At 42.4% G+C, this 24844-nt stretch overlaps 1 protein-coding gene across 1 annotated transcript in view; it reads right to left on the bottom strand.

Moving 5' to 3' along the window:
* The window catches only part of ets1 (v-ets avian erythroblastosis virus E26 oncogene homolog 1), a 36335-nt gene extending 17389 nt beyond the window's left edge, over positions 1 to 18946 (bottom strand). The window contains 3 exon segments of the mRNA XM_034701084.1: positions 13574 to 13721; positions 17385 to 17579; positions 18867 to 18946. Coding sequence (XP_034556975.1) covers positions 13574 to 13721; positions 17385 to 17453 — 217 coding nt within the window. The 5' untranslated portion in view covers positions 17454 to 17579; positions 18867 to 18946.
* Positions 18947 to 24844: the final 5898 nt, after the last annotated feature.

Genomic DNA, 24844 nt, shown 5'->3' on the forward strand with positions numbered 1-24844 from the left:
GTTTGATCACTGGAAAGTTACAACTCAGTGTTTTGCAATGAGAGATAAACAGATTTTAAATATCTGTGTATCCTTGCAGTTGCATAAACCCATGCTCACCTTCCCCTCTCTTATCTCCTGTGTTCTATTCTACTTTGTCGCTCACTCACACACAAACACACGAACACGCACAGACAGGGTGTGACTCACTCGTCAGAGAATGACTGGACTTCTGGGGATATCGTGCCTCTGTATTTAACATTGTGACTGGTCATGATGAAAGCAGTGAGCATATCTTGTAAAATTCCTGCTCACTGACTCAAAATTTGTCACTGCAATCTTACATAAAACAAACGTGCTTTAGGCAACAAACTGTGACCCTAATGAGTAGCTAAATGCCCATGTATGACCAATACACCCAGATTTAAAACACTCTTCTGGACATGTGTAGCTACGCAGAACTCACCATTGAAGGCTATACAATTCAATATGTTAAGAAATATAAAAGAGAAACCAGCTACACATTCACAGGAATTCAGCTGCTTTTATGTCTCCAGCTGAAGCCGAAAGACTTACAAAGTCCCGCTTCTCGCCCACTTCCATGGCCATGTGTACAAATACACATGTGCCTCGCATTTGAATGCGTCACTGGGGCCAAACTCCTCACTAGTGCCAGAGAATCCTACATTAAGACCAGAGCCAGCCACCCACATAAACCCTCATTTCTTTATCACACTCCAACCAATCAATTAATACAGCTCTGATCCTGAAGGTCTGACACGCATTGAATCTGTGGCTTTCACCTAAATTCGAAAGCAGCACACAATCTGATTCCAGAAATACGTGGTGCACAATAAACAGAGTAAGAGAAAATGAGGGAAGAAATTCTGGGACAAACACTGACAATGAGCAACATGGCCTTGTTGAGACTAGCTGAACATTTGTGTGGAGACAGACACGCTGGCACAGAGCACAGTGGACTGATACCTAAAGCAGGCATGTTTCTAAACTAGTCCAGCTTCCATTACTTTATGGAAAACAGGTCCTAAATGTGGAACCATAAAACACAAAAAGCTACTGAGCAACAGGACAAAAAAAGTTTGTCACCACTCGGGACGGCGGTGGTATGCGTGGGTTGCTATAGCCGTTTCAGGCCAGTAAGGGTTCACGGGCCGACTGGTATTCTAAAGAAAAGGGGAACACATGTGTTCGCTGAAACCTGTAAGCAAGTCAGGCAGACGTACAGTCTGACAGCCAGTGGCGTGTGGTGCAGAAGGCGTCTACTACCATGACTCAGGGATTACAAGCAGGGAATGACTGGGGATGGGACGAAGTGCACTCACCAGGAACTCACCATACACCACATCAAGGGGTTGTGAGAGAAACCCATGTGGCCAACAGAAAGACACTGAAAACAGAGGAAGAAAGGGAAAGGAGGGGGGCACTAGAGAAGGAATGAGTGAGTGGGTGGATGATTGAAAAGCATATTGTCTTACAAAAAAAGCATGTTGATGCTTTATTTTGCCGGGCACCAAGAACGTTTCCATTGTTTTGGTTGTTTGCTTTTAAGTGTTGGTAATACGAGATGACTTACTGTAATGAGCAGCACTTCAATCATTTTGAGAAGATTTTACTAATCATTTATTGGCATAATAAGGACTTTACACTACCATAATTATGACCACAACCTGACAGCTCATTCTTTCCCATTTTACAATCCCGCGTCTCTTTACTCGCCATATGCTTACTAACCAATAGACTGCTGTATCTGGCACTAACACGCCTTACTTTATGACTAAGCTTTATAAGCTAAGATTAAGGCATGTAGTCACAGAGGAAGCATTGAGATAGGACCCACGCATTATTATGGCTTTATGTTTATATGGCCAACACAGAAGATGACAGGTTGAATGAATGACGGAGCAATGAATGAAACATGTTCTGAATGGGCGGGGGGGGGGGGGGTAACCTAATTGATGTAACACAATAACATCAATGAGCAGCTCATGGAAAGAAATAAGACAAGGTCATTGTAGAAACTCACACACTGCCACTTACTAGTATCCGCCCAGTCTATTGACAAGCATGACAAGGACAAGGAGGCCCATTGAAGAAGCTGTTGCCCTCTAGGCACAGACATGTCCAGGTCATCACTACCTAATAGCAGAAGGGTGATGCACTTATAAGTGGACTTGCCAATCAGGTTTGATCTGGCAAACCACGCCACATTTTGGTTCTACATACATGAAAAAATGGGCCTCTGTGCTCCGTTTGGCCCGATTCATCGACAGACCACATCAAGAGAAGCCTGGATCACCCAAACAGTGTTTGCACAGCTGCCAGGCAGCCACGCACACTCAAACATTGGCATATATTACAGTGCGCTACTGAAGGAGTGCTGACACAAACACACCGAAGCAAAAACCTGAGGCTTATGTAACACCCTCTGTTCTGACACAAGCTAAAACTCCCCACACCATCCCAACATGGGAGGGAAAGAAACCTTTCTAAGAGTAATTTGCATGGCAGTAGCCTGTGTGTGCTTGTGTGCATTCTGTATGTGACGGGCGTGGAACGGGAGGCCTTATAAGGGCTCTCAGCAGAAGCATCAGGCCTGCCAGTTACAAACAGCAGCGTTTTGATCAGATAAAAGTCAGCCTCCCACTCATGCTCCTTCTATGCCTCCATGCATGCCACCCAGCAGGGCATGTTCAAAAAAAACATTCCTGTCAGTCACTGAACCCTGACCCTCAGGCCTGACGAACACAGAGAAAGATACAAAAAAAAAGGAAAGAAATGAACAACTCACTCAAGTCAGCCCCATGTAAAGTAAATGACTGACAGCTTTCTTAAAATTTTACAGAACAAAGTTCATAAGAATACCAGTAATCTCAAGCTGAGAAAAACAGAAACTTAAGGTACTTGAATTGTGAAATAACACCCTCCTCTTTAGTAATACTCTCTCCTACCAATAATATCTGTACAGCTGACAGTTTTGTCACGCTTACATGATGCTTTCAGTGATACGCCACCATGATCTGTGTTACAGTGAAGTGTCAGGAATCAACTGCTGACACTGAACAAAAGTATAAAAGCTTTGTGGAACATTAGATGCCTTGTTTGGGTGCACCTCTGACCCTGGCAGTGTGTGAGCGCTTTAAAAGGAATTACCTCCGCCGAAGAGAGGGAAGACGGGCCTTGGGTAAGCTGACACTGGCTGCACTTCTGTCGCAGAGGAAAACAAACATATATAGTAAGGTGGGATGGAAGCCACTTCAGACTGTTGGGCTTGTACAGTACAGAGAAAGAAAAAGACAGTTTCAATAATGCAATAGCTCGAAACTGCTTCTTTTTGATATGCAAAACATCAGAAAACACATTTTGAGTATGTTCAGGGCATGCATCTCTTTCAGCAAGTTGCAAGCACAGAGCATGTATTTGCCAGTTGCATGCCTGCAACACAGATGATCACTGTTGCAGCTTTTTAGGAACATCATTGAATGTTTGTAGGGCAATTATCATGGAAGCATGGCAATATCAAGGAGTGAATAGAGCAGTGCATGTTTCTCTGAGAGAGATGAGAGAGATGCATAAGAAAAGATGTTCGTGATGATGATCTGCTCCATGGCAGCCTCAACTTGACCCGAGTGCACACAAGTGAGTGTAAGCAGCAGTGAGCATTGCGAAATGGTTTTGCAAGATAGCACTACACTTTGGCAACTTAACTGCAGCTGTCAGCGCTTTGTATTTGAGTTTGTGAGACGTGTTTGTGTGAATCTATGCTCTGCAGGTATTGACAGCAAGGAGAAGGTGGTTACTGTGGTGAGTCACAGCCCCTTAGTGGGTTAACACTAGCAATTAGTATCAAATTTCCATGATGCATCAATGCTGCCTGCTACTTCACTGACAGGCTTAATGCCACCTGAGCTACAAAAGCACAGGGGATTAGTTCATGTAAAGCTGCTAAATGCAAATTATCCAAACATGCTACCATGTGCAGGATCTCTCTGTGTCAAAATGAGAAGTGAAACCACCACAAAGGTTTACAGCTCAACACAATCACAGCTGTGGGCTTCCCTCTACGTGCCCTGGACTATCCCTGGAGCAAGCCAAGTGTTCCAGGCAGCAGGGTCAGAGAGGCAAGCCTCAGCAATGCAGATTCATCACCTCAGTCTGCCTCTCTTTCCCTCTGGAAAATCAGATTCAACCACTGCATTAGTGGGAGAAGATGAGAAGAAGAAGAGAGAGAGGGAGGGAGGGAGGGGGAGAGAGGAGACGGTGGGGTTGGTGAGGAGGGGAGTGATTAGGCGCTATGGCCTGTCTCCCATGCTGGCTGGGCAGAAAGTGCCCTGATACTGGATATAGAGTCAGGGATGGGTGCTTAGATGAGAAAGAGTGAAGAAAAAGACAGATCTCTAATGTGATCAAAGCAGTGAAGGAATAGATGTAGGCTATATCAATTGTAAATCAAAACTGAAAGGACGTGTCAATTTGAACAACACACATTAGGAACCTATGCGACAAAAGTTAACTTGCAAAAGTGTTAAGGATGCTGATGAATGTGAAAAAGCAGGTGTTACTGTAAAACACATTAAATGAAAGTAATTCTGTTAAACTATTGAATATTAAAACTATAAAAAATGTGCTGTTTAAATCAAATTTCGTTACTTTGATGCATGACAATTATCTGTTTAGCCTACATGAATCATTAAGCCAACTTGTGTGATTAAAATAGAGATAATGGGAGGATAACTTCTGAACATCTATACTTACACAACATTGTTGTCATAATGTAAGAGTGATTCACTCAGTGAGAATGAAACGCTTTAAGAACATTGAAACACAGAGCCTCCGGCGTGAATGCATTTTTCTTAAGTATTGCGTGTTGTCCGATATTGAGCAACCAACATCGTCCTAACACGTTTGAGATGTTCTGTCTCTATTAGAGCATTTCAAAAGCGAAAATTCAACTGAGGTTAACATCAACGTAATCTGCCACCAGCTGGTTACGTTAGAAGGAAACATTAAGGAGTACTGTAAGCCGCGTGTTAGCTGTCACAGAAGAGTTGTATTACTCACCGTCCATTTTTTCAGTCTTTATGATTGTTAACGTCGGTTTCATATCGACAGCTGCCGTCATGATCATTAGATCAGCGAGACCTAATAACGCCGCGTCCCGCTTTTATTCTAACAGCTCCAAAATACCAAATAAGCGAAAATCTTCTCCTCCTGTGGCGCGCCGCCGGTCTTCTACACTGGCTGATTTTTTTTCTACCCTTCCTCTCACACCAAAAACCAATTCCGTTCCTCTAACCCCTAACTTGTCACTCTCTTTCCCTCTCTTCTTCTCCGGTACATGTACACACACTCCCTCTTTTCCTCGTTCTTTCTTACTCCCTCACACACTCACTCACTCCTTCCCCTCATTCTCTAGCTATGGGCGTTGCATTCACAGAGCCGGAGTGCGACGACAGCTGAAGGGGGCGGTGTTTGGGGCTGACTTGCCAGTTGATTCACAATTCAATTACAATGCCCCCCCACACCCAACACACACACACACACACACACACACACACACACACACACACACACAAGTCCACAGACTACCACCACCTCCCTCATGTCTCTGTGAGAAACTACTCGCACCAAGACCCCTGCGCGTCATCAGACCTATTTAGGAGTCCACATGTTCCCGCAAATTACTGGCGTTTTATAGGGATGAGAATGAGAAACACCCTGGAGATGTGAGGGCTGCTGAGTAGCCTGAGAAAGATCTGTAGTAATGTAAACCACATTAGTAGTCAAATAGGACAACAAACAGTTCATTCATCATCCCCACCGTGCTATTATTTATGACAAATAATGACACAAGTACTTATTAGGTGTACATCATGAAGTCTCTAACGATATTGTTCAGGAATGTTACAGTCAAGGGCCAACACAGTATAATAGACTACAAAATGCCAGATTTGACACATTACAAGTCTTAACCTTCATATTTGAGGAGATAGTTCTTCATTGAAATGTGTTAGAAAGAAAAAGCTGTCTTCAAAGATGGAATTAGATCTTGAAATAGCTTTACAAAAACTTTAGCTGTAGTTTATGTGGGTTGACCATGAGCTATAAGGAGAGTCAGGTTGTCTGTGCTCTATTTTCTGTATGTCCAGGCTTCCTCATAACTTGTAACCCACCCTCGTAAACACCTCAGAGAATTTCCTGTTCACCTTGTACTGATCAATAAAAAGCAACCCTGTCTTTTTGTTTCTCTATACAGCAGGTATTTGTGAAGAGGAGCATATTTGAGAAGGTACAATTATAGCTCTACAATGTAAGTGTAATAGGGGTATTTTTAAAATAAGTATTTTGGGTATTAAAACAGCCGAACTGGGTCTCTTGTCCTCTCTATCATCAGTGGAAATTCAGTTTGAACAACGAAAATTCCCTGTCGTCATCCTTAGATGTATTTGTCTCTTTTAAGGCTTTAACTATTTTTTTAATCCATGATAATCAGGAACAATGGCCATGCCTTGACAGAAATCGAATCAAGAATTTGTTCTGCCACTGGAAAAGAACAAAGACAAGACATTGATCAGCCTTTTTTAGCCTCCGCTGTGAGCAAACCACTTCCATTACAGAACACCTCCCATGGCAACAGTAAGAGTAATAACAGATTATAATAGTAATTCTCACACAAGTTCCACTGGACCTGACCGCTTTTAACAAAAGAGAGAGAAAATTGTCTCCACTAAGACAAACAGATGGCTCATCTCTGAGGAATCAGCGCTCTTTTTCTATATTTAACCTCATCATAAGCAACCTTGTTAGACAGAGTCATGAAGCCCCAACCTACAATACACGTTGTGATACTTCGAGATGTATTGTATGCATGTGTGTATGGAGGCTGGGGAGCCAGGGATATTGATCACACATGGATTTTTAAACTGATGGTACTTCACAGGCTCCATTAGCAGGCCTGGATCAGGTTTCATTGGCCCTGATAGGAGCCTCGTCTGAGAAGAGTGCTGGTGGGTTCTGTGGTGAGAGGAGCTGCCTCACCAGGGGCAAAGTAGATGGGGGGTGATGGAGGACAAGAATGGAAGGGGGAACAGTACCTCTCACTTCATCTCAGTCAGTCAGTCTCTCACTCACTGACTGCACCTCTTTGTTTTCTGTTAATGAACTCCCTCGTATCTGTTCTTAAAAGGACAACCTGGGTCCTTTTGTGCCTGAGGGCGGCCATTAGGGGTTTAGTGGTGTTGCTGACTAATATCTGGGTTGGCGTCACTGTAGCCCATTTAGGTTTTCTTCTGCCTGTCTCTCTGTCTTTCCATCATTTTAAGTAAATCCCATTTAAATCCTATTTACCTTTTCATTTTCAGAATTCTTACTAGGATTTATGAAAAACAAACCTGAAAAAAAAGCATCAAGTAAACAGGCAGTTGGCAAAAAAAAAAAAAGGTTACAAAAATCCTTGTTGCTTTGTATTCTTGTTGCTGGGAAACATCTGAATAAATATCTGTTCTTGAATCTCAGAACATGATGTGACTGATCTCTGTATCAAAGCAATGAACATTTCTATCACCCTGAAACAGCCTGATGTACAATGACCCTGAAGACAAAGATTTTTTTCAAACACACACATACTGAAGAAAAATAAAATCCCTAAAAAAAACTAAAAACACAGCATTTGGTTTATCGCCACAGAGATCTTATCATGAACTGGTGGAAATGCTGGTGTCAAATTTTTTTGCACAATACAAGCTAAAAAAAAAAAAACGCTACTGTGGAACAAACTGTGTCATTTCCTATTTAGACAGAGGGATTGTTAATTGTTGCACGAAACGAGCAGCCAGTGTTTGTACCAGTACACTTTAGGACACATGTTACACATCAAACAAATTTTGGATCAAGATCTCTTCTCCACCTGGCACATGCTGTTGCTATGGTTTTGACAGTTAGCTGGCTTCACTTATTTCTCTCTCAGTATACAACCCTGTGCTAATGCAGCTTTCTTCTTCTCTCACTGCTCTCCCCTGCTCTCTGTCAGTCTCTCACTTGCACATCTGTGTTGTGTGCATGTCTATAATCCTGAGATGTAACCGTTGCACCTGCTACTTTTCACAGAGTTAACTGAAAGGTTATACAATTTAGAGCAACCCGTACAGCTGTCAAGTGATATTTCTCTTTCATTTTGCTTCCCTTGCAGCTTGTCACAGAAGGGTTGTTTGAAATTTATGTTTGGAACATTAATCTGAAGCAATGACTTACATACGAATGAATCAAAGTATGGAACATTTCAGCCAATGGATATGGCCTAATGAGTTTGGTATGTCGTGTGAACAGACATCCTTTAGCAAGTAATCAATCAGATAGTCATTTACAGACACGCAAGTGCACACACAGATGGGTGATGGACACACAGAAACACACACACACGCACACACAGAAAGAGAGAGAGAGAGGGAGAGAGAGAGAGCAGACAGTAAAACAGTAAAACAGTGGGGTCCTTGTGGTCTCTGTCTGGCAGCTCAGTCTCAACTCTATCTGTGGTGGATGCTGTCTGATGGTGCCACAGGCTGGATGCACTCCCGCTGAGATCAGAGGGTTAGCTGGGACAGGAGTGGTGTATCCCTGTGTGTGTGAGTGAGTATGTGCGCGCGTGTGTGTGTGTGTGTGTGTGTGTGTGTGTGTGTGTGTGTGTGTGTGTGTGTGTGTGTGTGTGTGTGTGTGTGTGTGTGTGTGTCAGTCCTGCTCTGTGTACATGAACGTCTTTCCCTTGTTTCTCACATTCCAAAGTCTCTTATAAGCATGAGAATATCTGTGTTCATGTGCATATATGTGTCAGCAGTGTCAGTGAGTGCATATGTCTATGTGTGTGTGTGTGTGTGTGTGTGTGTGTGTGTGTGTGTGTGTGTGTGTGTGTGTGTGTGTGTGTGTGTGTGTGTGTGTGCACTCTACCCAGTTGTGTGCATGTAAGTGCACCGGGAAAGTAGCAGGGCCTCCCTGAACAAAGGCTCAGCTCTTTTCTCAACAATTAGCTTCGCTAAAAGGACATCTCTTCCTCCATTAGCGGCACCACGTGCCCCCCATCACTCCATTGTGCAGATAATTCAATTATCCCCACCCCCCTCTGAGTCTCTTTGCCTCCCAGACCTCCCTCCTCTCATCATGCCCTCCCTCCTCACTGTTAGCACCATGTTCTCAGATAAAGCTGTACTCCAAGCTGAAGGGAGAATACATCAGTCTGGAGTTTGAATTTATTTTTCGGTGGAGAAATGAAAGTTTTAAAGAAAAATAAAACACTCAATGTCAAAATAATAACACAGATGTGAAAGAAAACAGCTGCTGCTTGCTGTATTTTTTTAATTGTGCTATTAATACTCTTTATGTTTTGTGATTTCTCAAAGAAATGACTTCAACCTTCTATGGACTCTATTCAAGTATGAACACACATTACGGGACACAGTAAGAGGTGTTCCCTATTCCCATTAGAGTACACTCATTGTAGTTAACAGTCTGTGGATATTGCTAAGCTCATGATATAAACATTAAAACAATAGGAGGTCTCTCTTAGGATTCAATAAAGCACCACCTTTCCTGATGAGCTGGCATCTGTTGCATCATCACCCGTCAGTGATTGCATGTGTTACAGAACTGCATGTTCTCTTACTGAAGTCGTTTGTAATTAGTCACTGCGCTATCAAGAGGAACTTACCACACTAACACTTCCTAGAAGTAAAACTTGTAGAACTCCAGGAAAGGGAAGTTTAAAAATCTGGTGTTTGGCAGAAGCTATAGATGGAGCATCTTTATAAACGTGAAAGTGAGAGGCTGGAGAGAAGTAGCCACTTGCTCTAAGTAAGGGAAAATTCTTTTTTTGGAAAAGACCTAAATAAAATGCTCATCAAAGGAAGAGGTATTCAACAGAAATTATCCTTTGATACTGATTAGAGCAGGGAAGAAGTACTTAAAGTTCTGGGATGGAAATTCCAGAGTGACTGTACTTGTAAATGTCCAATTTCGATACACAATGAAACCACTTCCCAGAAGTTTTATGTGGAAACTCAAATCATTCAGATTTCTAAAAATACTTCACAAACTATGACTGTACATTATGGCAGAACATATTGCCTCTTTGATGAACACAACTCTCTTCAGAAGGATAATTACACTGTGCAGTTCAAATCTAGGTCCATGGCTGTTGTGTAGCCAATTCCTCCCCTGTTGTCTGTCGCTTTTCCGTGTTTCCACTCTTGTTTTGTTTTATTGTTGGAGGGGGAAGTGTGCAACAGTCTGATTAGCATCACTGTTTCCTCCTTTCCCATAACCCCCCAGACCCCCGCAGGCTGCCTGTTTACTTTTAGAAATAAAAAATGGGCCTGCGCCCGTGAGGACGTGCCCCTCATCAGAGGCGAAGCCCTCCCGTCTCCCCCCCTCAAGGCTCAACATTTAGAACCTCCTCCTCTCCCCTTGTCTCCTCTCCTCCCACCAGTCCTAGCCCTGTGACTTATCCCTCTCCTTATCCTTCTTCTCTCCTCAAACTGTATTCCGCCCACTCTCCTTTGCTTTCCACCCTGTCCCCCACCTCTTCTCACTGTCCAGCTGTCAAATCACATCAAATAAAACAGGCCAATGGTCCCTGAGTGCCAGATCACAGCTGTGTCTTTGTGTACTAAATGGGAGGGCATGTTTAAATGTACAGTGAAAACATAAGTGCAGAGGAGTGTGCGTGTGTGTGTGTGTGTGTGTGTGTGTGTGTGTGTGTGTGTGTGTGTGTGTGTGTGTGTGTGTGTGTGTGTGTGTGTGTGTGTTTGTGCGAGTACCTGCTTTACTGAATGAGAGGATGCAGTAACACAATACACACCAGAGTGCTGGGTGTGAATTTAATGAATGAATTTGGAGCGAGCATCACTGCAGGATGTTGGTGGAGTGTGTGTGCATGTGTGTGATATCAGTCTGGATATCAATAAGATCCAACAGGAATATACACTCACTCATTTTTTTTTCCCACACACACAAACACACACACACATACATACACCCACACGCTCACATAGTAAATTTCCACCACGGGAGTTTACAGGCCCTGTGGTGCGAGTGCTGGATAGTGACGAGTGGAGCTGGGTTAGTGTAAACATCACCATGGCATGGCTGTTGTCAGGAAGCAGTGTGTGTGACATTGGGCTCACGGCCAAACATGCGATGAGTCTTTAACATCCAACATCTCCGCCTCACATCTGCTCTGTACTCTCTCACACCAGAACATTTCTTTTAACAACACCCAATCCATTCTCTGAGAAGTGGCTAGTAATGTAAAACCCAATGTTATGTACCACAACAAAAGTTAGATAGAAGGTACTCAGTGAATGGTGTACTAAAGGTGCTTTGAAAAAATAACTTTACTTTCATTTAGTTATCACTTGGAATTGAACTGGTATATTTCCTATTACGGATACAGTGGAAATAGCAGTATAAGTTATATCTGGCGGTCAGATTCTAGACCTAGTCGCTCCCTTACTCACCCCTATGCTTAGTGAAGCTACGGTGGCCTTAGAGGATAAGAAGCTCCTGATGCATGCTTAGTCTGATCCTCCATTTGTCAAGTTTTTAGCATCAAAAGCCAAGCCAAGTTTCAACATTGAAATTTGGATGATGAAAAAAAAAAAGGGTGGAGTCAAGTTACGACAACAACGTGTCAGAAAACTTTTCACATTATTTATTCAAGAGGTAATAAAAAAAAAGGACAGAAATGATCATTGTGAGCTTATTTCTCAAAGTTATATTGCACTGGAAGTTGAAATTTGGTCAATGCAATATTATAATAATAGCAGTTTTTAAAAATTCCCCCACAGAGGAAGTAAAAAGACTGGATGTGCATAAACAATCCTAATCCCTAAATATAATCCCTTAATACACCATTTGAAATTCACCGTTCAAATATGTATCAATGTGAATCTTGTGTACGAAGCACATTTCACGGTGAAATATGGTTCAAACACAGACATACTCAACATCTTCAAGTAACAAAACAAAATCATCATTAAAACTTCTCCAAAGTCGGGGCGCTGGTGGCCAAGCAGTCTAAGCGCCCCACATACATAGGCTACAGTCCTTATTGCAGAGAACACTGGTTCGATTCCTGGGCATGACCATTTGCTGCATGTCTTCCCCCACTCTCTACTTCCCACATGTCCTATCTTTCTTCCTCTCTTCAGCTGTCCTATCATTAAAGCAAAATGCCCAAAAAACATAACTTTAAAAAAAGAAAAACTTCTCCAAAGTCAAATGATGAAAATTGATTAGATATGAAAATCTGAGTTCTGAGTATAAATTTTGAAACAGATCTATCACTAACAGAGCATGGGGAAAATGTTGAAAATGACCTGTATGATTTAACATACAGGCTATGAAACTGAAAGGGAACATCAAGAGAAGACAGTGTTAACAGTTTAGAAGAAATGAGTCAAAGTAACGGCTGCAGTGTGTGAGACTGTGTCAGAGGTCATGAGCTGCCCTTGAGGTTAGCATACACTCATAACACCATATGCCAGCAGTGCAAAATCTTAGCAAGTCTATCTGACACCACCAACAAGCACTAAATGACTGTAACAGCATCTCCAGGTGAGTCAGATGCTCTTAGACCTGTGTTCTGCTTGGGTAGGATTTAGGAGCAGGATGAGAAACAAAAAAAAAAAGGTCAATGCTCGGTCGTTTTTTTACACTCCGCAATGTTTATGTCAACGGTTTAGCGCTGGGAGCAATGAAGTCAGTCCTCCAAAGGAGTGTGTCTCTGGCAACAAACATCAGCAAATCCCATCAAATCCCGACTCCCTCACACACACATATGCACACTCAACCCTCCTCCCACCTCTCCAGAGACCAAACAAGGGGCTTGGGAAAAGGATGGCCGCCCTTTGGCCCCCTGTCTTGCCCCTTGCATCCAGCTCAGGGAGGTGACGGAAGAAAGCCTGTGCCCCCGTAGCACCCCTACCCTACTCCTGTGGCGTGCGTCCCAGTCCACCATCATCAATCACTTTTTAAGAACGCAAGGAGGCGAGAGTGAAACACAGGCAAACGCTCTGGAAGGAATGTTTCAGTTTAAAATAACACTTGTTTGGAAAAAGAGAAAAATAGAAAGATGTGGGCTATTTGTTTGTCAGCAGAAGGAAAGGGGGAAACAGATGGAGGAAAAAAGTGAAATAAGGAAGAGGGGTGTCTGGTAAAGGCATTGCCCTCAGGGTCGGCATCACCATCATCCAGCAAGCAGCTGACGCAGAACAACAGGCCAAGTTGAGACTGTGTTTGCATCTGAACTAGGGAGTATAATTTATGTGTGTCAAGATTGCAGACATGAATGCTAGAGTGTGACTGATTGCTCATTTAGTGTTCCAGTTTACACAAGGTCTTTTGTATGCTGAAGTTGTTTGTTCACAAGAAGCTATAACTACTTTATCAGCTTTACTTCAGCAGTAACATAATGAGAAAGAGTAACTTAACATATCCTTTAAAACCAATCATTATTCTCAAGTCACTATATGGTAGACATGGTATCAGGTCAGGGTAGACACTCATTTTCAGAGTCTCCATTTCTTACCTGTAGGGCATAGGTCGTGTCCGTTGGGCACCTCCTGCAGAGGTATGTCTTGGATGTAAAGGGGCTGTGATGGGTAACACTGCTGCTGAGGGTGAACCACACTGGGGAAGTGGGTATGTGGGCCTGCTGCAACCCCTCCACTCTGCCTCTGAAAAGAAAAAACAAAGTGTTGAATCAAAAAGCTCTTTTAGCATTATCATTTAATAGGGACTGACATCCATGTACTTCAGTTTATCTGCCCATAGATCTTGTTGAAAATCAAGTTTACACACCTCATCAATCTTAGAATAAAATTGTCAACTGAAATAAGTGAAAAAGAAGATCAACCTCTAAGTCATGAATGGGGACTTGGTATTTGTAACCTACATTATTCTATATAAGCTAGTTAATTAAAGCACTTGAATGCCAAGACCCTACACTAATTAATTTTAACGCTCTAATTCTCAGGGGTGATTCAACTTGTCAGTGCTAGCCACTTGCTAACGGTAAAACTATATGCGCTTTCAACATTCATATTCATATAATTTGCTAGTTTTTTTTTATTTAACATTGAGGGGTGAAAAACATGTATTGCAGTACTGAAACCAACTGATGTAACTTTTCAGTGGCTCTGACTGTGTTCAGTGAAACCCTGGATTTAAAAAGGAACAAAACTATTTTTGTTCTTTGTTTTTCCAACAGAGATAACCCCTTCAGCTGGATTTGACTCACTCACTTTATCTTTGCTGTGTTGTTTTATCCGGCTTATCACAGAAATGTTCACGTAAGAGGCTGAACCAAGGAGGAAGTCTAGAGTCAACATTTGATGGGAGAACTGGGAGAGATATGGAATACTATGCGGATTTCAGATATAGGGGAGAAGATAGCAGTTTGCCATTTTTGGCTTAGCAATCTGACAACAGACAAAACTGCAATGGATATTGTTGGACATTTCAAGATGTGACCAAAGAATGCACATTTTCTAGCAAAAGTATGGCTGATGACACATCATGTTATTTTTGTATTTATTCGTTTAGAGTTTTAAAACTTTTTTGTATCGTGTTTATTACACATTTTTCTCACATGTGAACATGTTTTCTTGAGTAAATGCTAATTTCACAACGGTTTCCATTTTTCATCTCACACTTTTAGCAAGAGATCTTCAGCAATGTGTCTTTAAGTCGTGCAAGGTATATGATTTGAGCGACTTTAGATTGCCATATGTTATATTTGTAACTGACAGACTGCTTGACAGTAACTGCTGATCTGATAAGCAGGATTTATCAGTAGCCAGCCAGCTTTATAGATGGCAACATGACCTGAAGTGGTTTTTAGAGGTTTGTGGAACATTGCCTTCTATCAGTCCTGTCAGCAAAGGGGTGGGAAAGTCAGATATGCATTGAAGGAGCCACAAGGACTATTTGTGGACAGACGGGCAGACTGACAGAGATAGCAGAGGAGATAACATCGACACCATAATGTGGATTTATCAGTTTAAGTGTAGAACAACTTTCAATGCAGAAGTCAGCCTCAGATGGGGATGACAAGGTATCAAGACGCTTAAAGAAGTTTTCCAACAGAACTTTACGGAGCAAAACTTTTAGATTTCACATCATGATAAGTAGCTTTAACGCAAATACAAATCTTAATAACATAAACGGAATGACACTCAAAGTGCTGTTTATTATCATTGATTTATGACTTTTTCTTAATTTGTTATGGTTTCCTTTATTTTGGTGACGGAACAAGTAAATACTCTGAACAACAATAAATCTGTGGTATAACATATCAAAGCAAAAGGATCTTTACACAAACCAGACTCAAAGTCAAGCGTATATTTCTACCCCTATGAAGTCCATAAAAGCTCAATTTGATTATGTAGTTCATTTCTGATGCAATGTCAGGTTATGTGACAGACATGAGGACAGAATGCAGCATTTCCAGTACGTTCATGTGCTACAATGATGTCTGTGCATTTGATGTTGCCTCAAGTGTAGACTTCTCATCCTTTATTGCTTCTGAGCAATATATCACTTCTGTAAGTCCACTTAGAACTTTAACATTTACAGAGGTGTACAAAGTAGGAACATGGACATAAAACCCATTTGTAAAAAAAGTCAGCAATAGATATTCAAGGTTATTTAAATGTCGAACCATTACATATTGCGATATTTTTTCATATAAGTCCTGAAATATGAAAATAAAGAATGTGCACATATCCATTAATTAAATTGATCTAGCATTAATTTATTGTCACGCCCTCTAGTGGATCTATGTAGAAATTCTTAATGTGCAGTTAGCGGAAAGATGTAAAAAAAAATAAGTCTGTTTTAGTCGACAAGCAGGAGTGGTTATGATTCTAAATGCTGCTACTTGACTCACAGAGGTGATCTCTCTGGAACTGATGATGTAGATGATAGTTCAGACATTTGCTTTCCTGAAATGTTGAGTTCACTTATCTGCTACAAGTAAGTGGAAAGCTGTGGATAAAATCATTCCAATTGTGTCCGTACATGCTAATGATTGACTGCCTCTTGCTGCATTATTGCATAAATACATAAAGGGGTTTGGAGTTGCCTATATTAGGCATAAGGAACCAATAAGAAAAATAAGTGCTAATCATTTCAAATTAAAGCTGTGTAAGGGAGAGAGCCCAGCAAAAACTGTGAGGTATCTACAGTATGTTTCATTTTGTTTAAAAGAGAATCAGACTGGAGTGTATGACTTCGTTAAAAACTGAGATTATCTCTAAATTAAAGGGATTTCAAGTTAATGCTAAAGCTGTTATATGCACTGATCATGCCCCTTTTTATTGCTTTCTGCATACAGATTTTGCAAAGCATAAGCGACATTGAAAATCCGTGTGTAAACACAAAATCTAACAAAATAGACCAGGCTCTGCTGCTTTCTGCAGATAATTCATGTAAATTCAAAAGAACAGAGCAACTGAGGTGACCTGAGTTCACCTTTTGACCACGTCTGCCCTGGTATACAGTAGTCTCAATTTCAAAGGCAAGCCCCACCACCTGAGCCAATTAGGACCCAGGGAGCAGTATCCTTCTATGTTTCCTATCAGGCCTGGTGGGGTTGCCATTTGCATATAACCTCAGTATCTTATCCTAATGTGCCGGCGCTCTGCATACAAATGGAGGCATTTATTTTGCCGCTCCTTGGCCTTCACCCTTCAAATGCTCATCTGACAGGAATCCCAATGTTCCCAGCTCGCACTGTCTCTGCCTCTGTATTCAGCTTTCTCATTTGGAGAAAGCCTCAGTGTTCTTGCAAACAGGCTGCTGCACAGCACTGTGCGGGTGGCTTATAGCTGACAAAAGTGTTATTGAATAGGGATGGTCTGACTTCAGTTTGATTGGTTAGTGGCAAGGTTGGAGGCTTATAGGTCTCAAAATTTACTATGTTACTTTCCAAGAGAGAAGTGCATCTTGGTACGGGTAAGTTGTGCAACACAGGGCAGGTCATGAGGTCGATTTCGCAGCCCTGTAGAAAATCATCTTGTCCAACAGCTCTGTTTCCTAACTTTTGACAAAATCATGAGGAACTGCATGTACAGATAGAAGCTTTATTGGTTCATCATTTGTGGACCAAACTCAACAGGAAAAATACTCAGATTGTGTGTTCCTGTGAGGTGATGGGATCCAGAGTTGCTAACAAACATGTGAATCCACTGCTCATAAGCTTCTGCACACATTCCTGCACCACCATGCGGCTGAGCGGCTAACACACAAACACTCATTGCCTCACACTCTTGGCCGGCTGTGTGGCAGGTAGCTGTGGCAGCCTTAAGGCGGGAGGTAATTTATGAGAGAGGTCTTACCATCGTGCCCAGACGGTCACAGGGGTGAAGGGCCGGGTAGGTCGAAACTGGATCCATGTAGTAACTCATCACGAACGCTGCCGACAGGAGAAGCAGGGCCTGCTGAAGGGATTAACACGCAAACAGTCGAGGCAGGGTGGAGTGACCTATCTATCACACGCTGTTTACACTTTGTGTGCAAGTGTGTGGTATGCACTATGTGTGTGGGCGTGTGTGTATATGTAGGTGTGTGAGAGAGGAGAGAAGGGAGAGGGGAGAGGGTGGGGATCAGAAAGAGAAAAGAGGGAGACATTTCAGCTGGGTTTCAATAACCGGCATCATCAGCTCCACAGTTTAGAAAAGTGAAACTGTGGGTTTGGGTGTTTTAGAAAACACACCATCATGTTGTCACCATTTAGAGTTTGTTTGATTAAAATTATAGGGCTCACAGGAGTGTTTGGATGTATTTCTCTCTGCTGGTTTTCTTGCAGACAGAACGATTTCACCTGGAGCTGAGGAAAATCCCTCAATCCAGATGGATGTCAAGCTAACATTTCCATCACTGCTCTCTCTCACTGTATCACTCCCCTCTCCTTATGCAGAGCAGCCTCCTCCTTTCATCTACCTCACCTCTTCTTCTTCTTCCTCCTACTCCTCCTCCTCCCACTCCTCCTCCACTTTTCCTTCCTCTTCCTAACCTTCCTCCCCTCCTGCACACTTTGCATATCACTTAGCATTGTCTACTTGGAGCAGCATCAGCTAAAGAGACTGTGAACTAACTAAAAAGGTTACATAAGACGGGGAATATTGTACATGGGCAGTGACAGGTCCCATCATCATCACATTCATATGATAAGCAATTTGGCAGATCTAGTTTGTGGCAGCTGCTGACAGAGTGAGGGGAGATGCGCCGGTGCTCAATGCTTGCAGATGTTCATCAGCTATAAAAAGATTCAGATGTTCTTGTTTCAGAAAAAATACCCATACAGCAAGTGAATAATGCGCAAATCAGTGCTGTTATTCAGACTCCCTACCTTTTCACTTCTCTAACTGTCACTGATAGAATACTAAAAGATGAGAAATAAAGGAGCATGGCTTTCATTAACCCACAATTACGCATTTACAAATGCATCCAACTTATGATATAGCGCGTTTTATTTAATATATAAAGTGAAGGAAAATGAAAAATACTGATGTTAAGTTAATTTTAAAAAGAGATAAGAATGTGCAATCAACTTTACTATCCCCTATATGATGTTTAGAAACCTGCTACTTAGTCTCAGAAACAATCCGAAATGAAGCAGGACGCCGCATCTCAATTAAAAAAGCGCGTTGCATGCTGCATGAGAATTCCTGAAGGGAAAAAAAAACTACTGAAACTTTATAGCCAACACTTTCACCATAATGCATCAAAGAATCGAGGAGTCCCGCTAATCCCCCACCTTCTACAATTCCATCAGTGTATCTATTGTCGCTATCGGTCAAATAAAACTTTGCACTTACCGACTGCGGAGTGGGAAGTTTGCTGCAAAGTGGAAGCGCTGGGCAGCTGAGTGTGACAGCTGTGCGGTGCTGGACTGCAGAGATGCTCTACCTGCTCGCTGCGAGTCCCACAGAGGAAGGAATAATATGCACACTTTTAGTCCCTCCCTCAATCATACGGTGATCCTCTCCAAATTCAGTTTTCCTCTGGATGTAGTCTTGCAGATTTGGTTCACATGAAGCCACAGCTCAGGTGTAAACCTGTAGAAAGCCTGTGATGGTCTGTGATTGGTTTTGGTTGACCTAACTTTTCCAGACGTACATCCCTCTAATCTCCACCTCACTGTAAGTGCAATATATACATCAATCCTGAGTCAGGTCTCTTTAATGCAGGCAAATTAAACACTCATGGCATACAATTTAACTCTGCCTTTTTGAGCCATTGCTGTCATTATATATATATGATATGTATTCTCCTCTTGTTTAGAGCAACATTGCAATGAAAAAGCAGTTTTCTATCCTTTCTTGAAGTTACCGTGCTTATATGTTTGTTTTCCTCCAACATAAATCCAAAAGTCTCACTGTGGAAAAAAGCAGGAAGGAGGCAGGAAGACATCTCATGGACAGTGGGTGTGAGGGTAGTGACAATGATCTTCCTGTGATGGTGTCAACAGAAAAGTGTGTATGCACACTTGTCATTACATCAATACGCAGGTGCTGACAGTTTGTCAGTTTTCAACAATTGTGGCAATCCTTTTTGTTGTATAATCAATCCTTAATATCCCAATATTCCATCTCATGATATACGCTTGACATCTCCTGCATGACTTATAAAATCTGGCTTCACACTAGTCTAAAAACAACCCTAAGAAAAACCATCACTGTCACTGTCAAATCAGTTTATTGCACCACAAAGTGGGCTTCTTGAATATTTATTCATTGTAGATCACTGCCTGTCATATCATTCCTCTCAGTGCCTCTTAAGCCAGGCCAGCAGCAGATGCATGTGAGGCACTGATTAAAGCAATGACAGAGACGTTGATCGCTCTTCTGCGAAATGAGAAGTCTCCCCAGTACAACTCAAGATCTACATCCTCCTGCTCAGATAGAAGTGAGTGATAACCAGGTAAGAGTGTGGAGCTTTATCTATTAGCTTATTTAACGCTTTATGTGCCTATTTTTTTCCACGCTGCAAGATCACAAGCTTTCCACAGCAGTGCTACCTAGCAGCATAAAGTGCAGTCTCTCTCTCTTTCTCTCTCTCTCTATCAGCTTAACACTCAACACTTGCGAGTCATCTGAAACACCTTGTGACTCCATGATAATTCCGTGACCCTGGTGCAGCATTTGTTTGAATTAGAAAGTGCACGGTTCAAACCTTCTGACAGCCGCTGCTCTTAACAGTAAATCTTAAAAGTCTCAGGGCGAGGAGATGTGTGTCTCTGTGTGTGCGTGAGTGTGTGTATGTGAAAGAAGAGCTGATGGGTTGGCTGGGAAGGGGGGGTCAAGTCCAAGGTGAGAGGCGTGAAGAAGTACCATAAGGGGCTCAAGGGCAGGGAGCCTGTATTTTCTCAAGACCCTGTCTGAAATCCCTCCTTGTTCCCTGGGCCTCAGCATCCCCGGGCCCTCAGGGGACACAGATGGGCAACACGTCGAGGGCAAAAGGCGAGGGTATGACTTATTGCCATGTGGAGAGAAAAGCCTGGGACGTGCCCTGTGTGATGAGACCAAATTGAATATAAGCGAGGATGAACGCGATCCAGATCTTCAGCCAGTGCCCCGGCAATGCTGTTTCAATTAGCCGGCTCACCAGTTCAAAGGCGAGGCCCTCGATACACTTCTGCTCCGCATGAAGCCACTATCATCACGTTGCCCCCTTAACTTTCACCTCTCCATTTTGGTGCCACCTTTTTCTGATCAGAGCCTCCATCTCTGTGCAGGCTGTGCTTATGTTTTGCATTAAACAGATAGTGAACGCTCTGCCATCACCACCCGTAAAAGCTATCAGTCAAAAGACCTGCAGGGCTTTATGGCTTTTTACTATCACTGGTTTACGACGGTCTTACTGTACACATACATCAGCTCTGAACTGAAGTGATACAGGTCCATTCATACTGACTATCTGAAATGAATTGTCCACCATTGTTGTCCAATTGTCCACCACCTTGACAGTGCTGAATGTCACAGTCCTCACCTGATATCACAAGGAATTTAAAATCCTGCTCACTTGAGCTTCAAAATGTGACAACACGCTTCAGAGACAGGTTTATTCCCTACCTTTATAGATACAGTATCTGGGTCATGACCGGGTCATATTCTTACCTTTCATCCTTACCATCTGTTCAGAAGCGACAAACACACCGTGCAGTACACTCCTTAAATTAACCAGAACCATTCCCCCGAAAAAAGATGGAATATGATGACTGGCCTGAAAGCTTTAGTGTGCTTTCATTCAGACCACAAAATTCAAACATTATAAAATAAACTCTCCAACTTATTGAATTACTTCAACTTAATGTTTCCTTTGAGTTAAAAAAAATAATACTTTGGAGACTAGACTACTTACATAAAAGGGCTGATATTTGACTCTTACAATGTTTTTATCTTGAACACTGGAGGATTTCTGTCATCAAATGCTTAATCTAAATCTGCACACCTATACTGCTATATGTCCTCCACCGGTTCTCTGCGTCTCTGTGAGCAGCTCCAGACTGCGAATCCTTTTGTCTCATTTTCTCATTTTGGATCTTCCAAAGATAGCGCTGACAGGTGATATTAATGGTCTTTTATTAGCATCATCCTGATTGCTACAGATTTTTGGAAGCAAAGGAGAGAAGGAAAGAGCAGGACGGAGGGGAGAAAAAAAGAAATGGAGAAGGAGAATATGGAAGTCCTCCGCCCACCGCTTCTCACAGGAGATCGCCTCTCTCTTTGATAGCCTGCCCGAATCTGTTCCCCCCATAGAAACTGCCCTGCAGATGTTGTTGCTGTATGCTGACTACAAAGAAGGAGCCCTTTATGAGAAGAACATCTATTTTGGGCCTCAGTGTTTCCGAGCTGTAGTGCTCAGCGAGTGAAACACAGGCCTAATCTTTCTGCCGCTGAAAACTCTGTTTTATTCCCTGCCCATGGTATTTTTAGATTAAAGCCCAGTACTAATGAATAAAGTGAGGATGTAATATTTTATGACAGTATCAATATGCCATCACTGCAGTGTGCTTGGGCCTTAAAAAGCCTATGTTGCTATTGGCAGCAGCAGAGAGAAAGCGGGGAAATGTGGGGCAGTAACCTCAGTGAAACAAAGAACATGGAGAAGCCTCCGATCAGGCCCGATTAGATTCATTTAGAAGTGTTGGTGGTTCAAAATCTCACCCTCACCCACAGAACAGTGACTTTGTTGCACTATTGACTGGGAGGCAAAGGTCTTGGGGGCAATATTAGCTCTTGATATTATCTTTAATTAAAGCACGAATCCCTCAGCCAAGTTGTCCAAACAGTCTCAAATAGGCTCTGTAAATCAGACAAACATCCTCAATATTTGATGGGTCGAGAGTGTGCACTATAGCCTCCAGATGGTTTTTGTTTCTCAAGTGTTTCACAAGGGATGGTACTGGACAGCGATCTTCTGTCCGAGTGTGCCTCTTGACAGAACGAGTTCCTGCAAAGCACATGCTGAGTCGTTGGATTTGTGCCTAGGTCGCTCTCGCTCTCTCTCTCCCTTTTTCTTTTCGGTCTCCCCAGTTAGTGGGGTTTATCTCTAGGCTATGTGTTCTGTAGATAGTAAGTCAGTGTTTGTTTTATCAATTCTGTTGTTGAAACTAAAACCGTACATTTATCAATTTATGAAAAAAAAAGCCTGCACACCACACACAGGGCGGTTATCGAGCTGTGAGAGAGAGCATGGATTTGCTTGTATTTTATGTCATGCTTCAAAGACTGAGAGATCAAGAGTCCTTTTCAGACCTTACACCATCTTTAATAAGTGTAAAGCTAACTTTGCTCGGCTAAATAACACCCTTACGCCTCTCTTTTATGAGAAGAAAAAGATGAGTGCAGGAAGATGAAAGGAAAAACAAAATGTGGAGGGAGGGAGTGAACGAGATGCTGAGTCCAACATGCCCCGGTTGATAAGCTGCTGGACTGGCGCCAGAACTCCCCTTCCAAATACACACACATGCACTCAAACATACACACGAACACCCCACCCAGTGGCCAGCTTGACCCTTCTAACATCTCCACTACCCCTCACACACACACACACACACACACACAACCATACACCAGCACTCCAGTGGCGTCTGCCGCTCACTATTCCTCTTCATTAGAGTCCCAGAACGAGATGCTTGTCATGTAATTAGCTGAGGAGGTTTTCTGAATGCCTGTGTAACACACACTCTCATTAGAGAAGTGAGAGAAGGCTGGGGCGTGAGGTGGAGAGGCAGGCCTGGGAGGCACAGACAGGGAGAGCAATCAGAGAGGCAGACTGGGAAAGAGAGAGAGAGAGTGGTTCAGGGACAACATGCCGGATAACAACAAGAAAAATAGGAACTAAAATCTTGAGCGGGGTTAGATTTGACCATACCATTGCCTCAAATTGGTTCTGAAAAAAATGTAATGACTTACCTCAGACCATTGGTATTCTCATTAACATTTGTAAATTCTGCTGCAGGGGTTTAGTAAGACCTTATTTTGGACACATCAGGTTTAAATGTGATAAGACAGACAAGTGAATACAAATAAAGAGCATAACTATCTTACATTATGGATGATTTGTCCAGTTGGAATTGGACCCACTTTTAGTTCATGAGTCAGTTATTTTCAGCAGAACTCATGGGGCCAGTTTTTTTACGCACAACTCAGGGTCTATAGAAGTTTGTTAATACAACTTAACCCTTTATAATTAAATGTCTTTTTAAGCACTTGTTCAATTTCAACATCAATGCTGCTGGTAGTGTAACCTGTCGGCTGGGCTCAGGCTGGAGAGGAGGCCTTATCAGGGTGATGAGAGGGAAGAACGGGCTGCCTGTCAGTAACTGGTTTTCAAGAGTCTGTCTTGTGTCCTGTGCCCGGCCTCTTTTCCTGTCTCCCTTCAGTTTAACTCTGATGAAAAAGCTAGAGATAAAACATTACCAAGAACACTTCTTTGTAAGACATAAGTTAACCAGTCTGACTAATTAGCTACATCTCTATCAATCAAATTATTGCATATGGAAATGTTTCTCTCCTTACTCTTACTTAAAGTAGGCTTTTGTTTGATGTCACCTGTAGAATAGTGTAGCTGTTGCTGCTTGGAATACGCAAACAGTCTGCTTTGTAATTAAACTCTGTTTATTCTGGCCTTTTTGTGACGCTAGCTTGCTAGCTTTTGCTCTTGGAAGTAGCAGGTAAACCATGCAGTCATTTCATGTTGGCCAAATCAATTAATTGGATGACTGTCAAGGTCTTTTCTTCAGCTATTGCTAGCAAGAAATACAATACATTTCAACAAATAAAATACATAAGGCTTATAAGCTAATTGGCTGCACATTGGTGTAGCATAGTGCAAAGTAGGATACTTTGTTGCACACTATCTATCAATCAATCAATCAATCAATCTTTATTTGTATAGCGCCAAATCACAACAAACGTTATCTCAAGACGCTTTTACAAACATAGGAGGTCTAGACCACTCTATATCAAATTATGAACAGAGACCAAACTTCAAGACAGGGTAAGACTCAGTCTGACCCCACCTTAATCCATCATGAGCATTGCACATCGCAGTATTTAGCTAGTTACAGTGGTGAGGAAAAACTTCCTTTTAACAGGCAGAAACCTCAGGCAGAACCAGACTCATGTTAGACAGCCATCATGACTCGACCGAGTTGGGTCTGGAAAGACAGATAGAGGGAAGTAAGAGAGAGAGGTGATAGTGATGAGATGAGTAGTAGAAGCTGTTGCCACTGGAGTCCAGCACGTCCATATCAGCTGGAGTCCAGAACGTCCGCAGCAGGAGGACG

Source organism: Notolabrus celidotus, chromosome 14, assembly GCF_009762535.1.
Source record: "Notolabrus celidotus isolate fNotCel1 chromosome 14, fNotCel1.pri, whole genome shotgun sequence".
NCBI classification, from domain to species: Eukaryota; Metazoa; Chordata; class Actinopteri; order Labriformes; family Labridae; genus Notolabrus; species Notolabrus celidotus.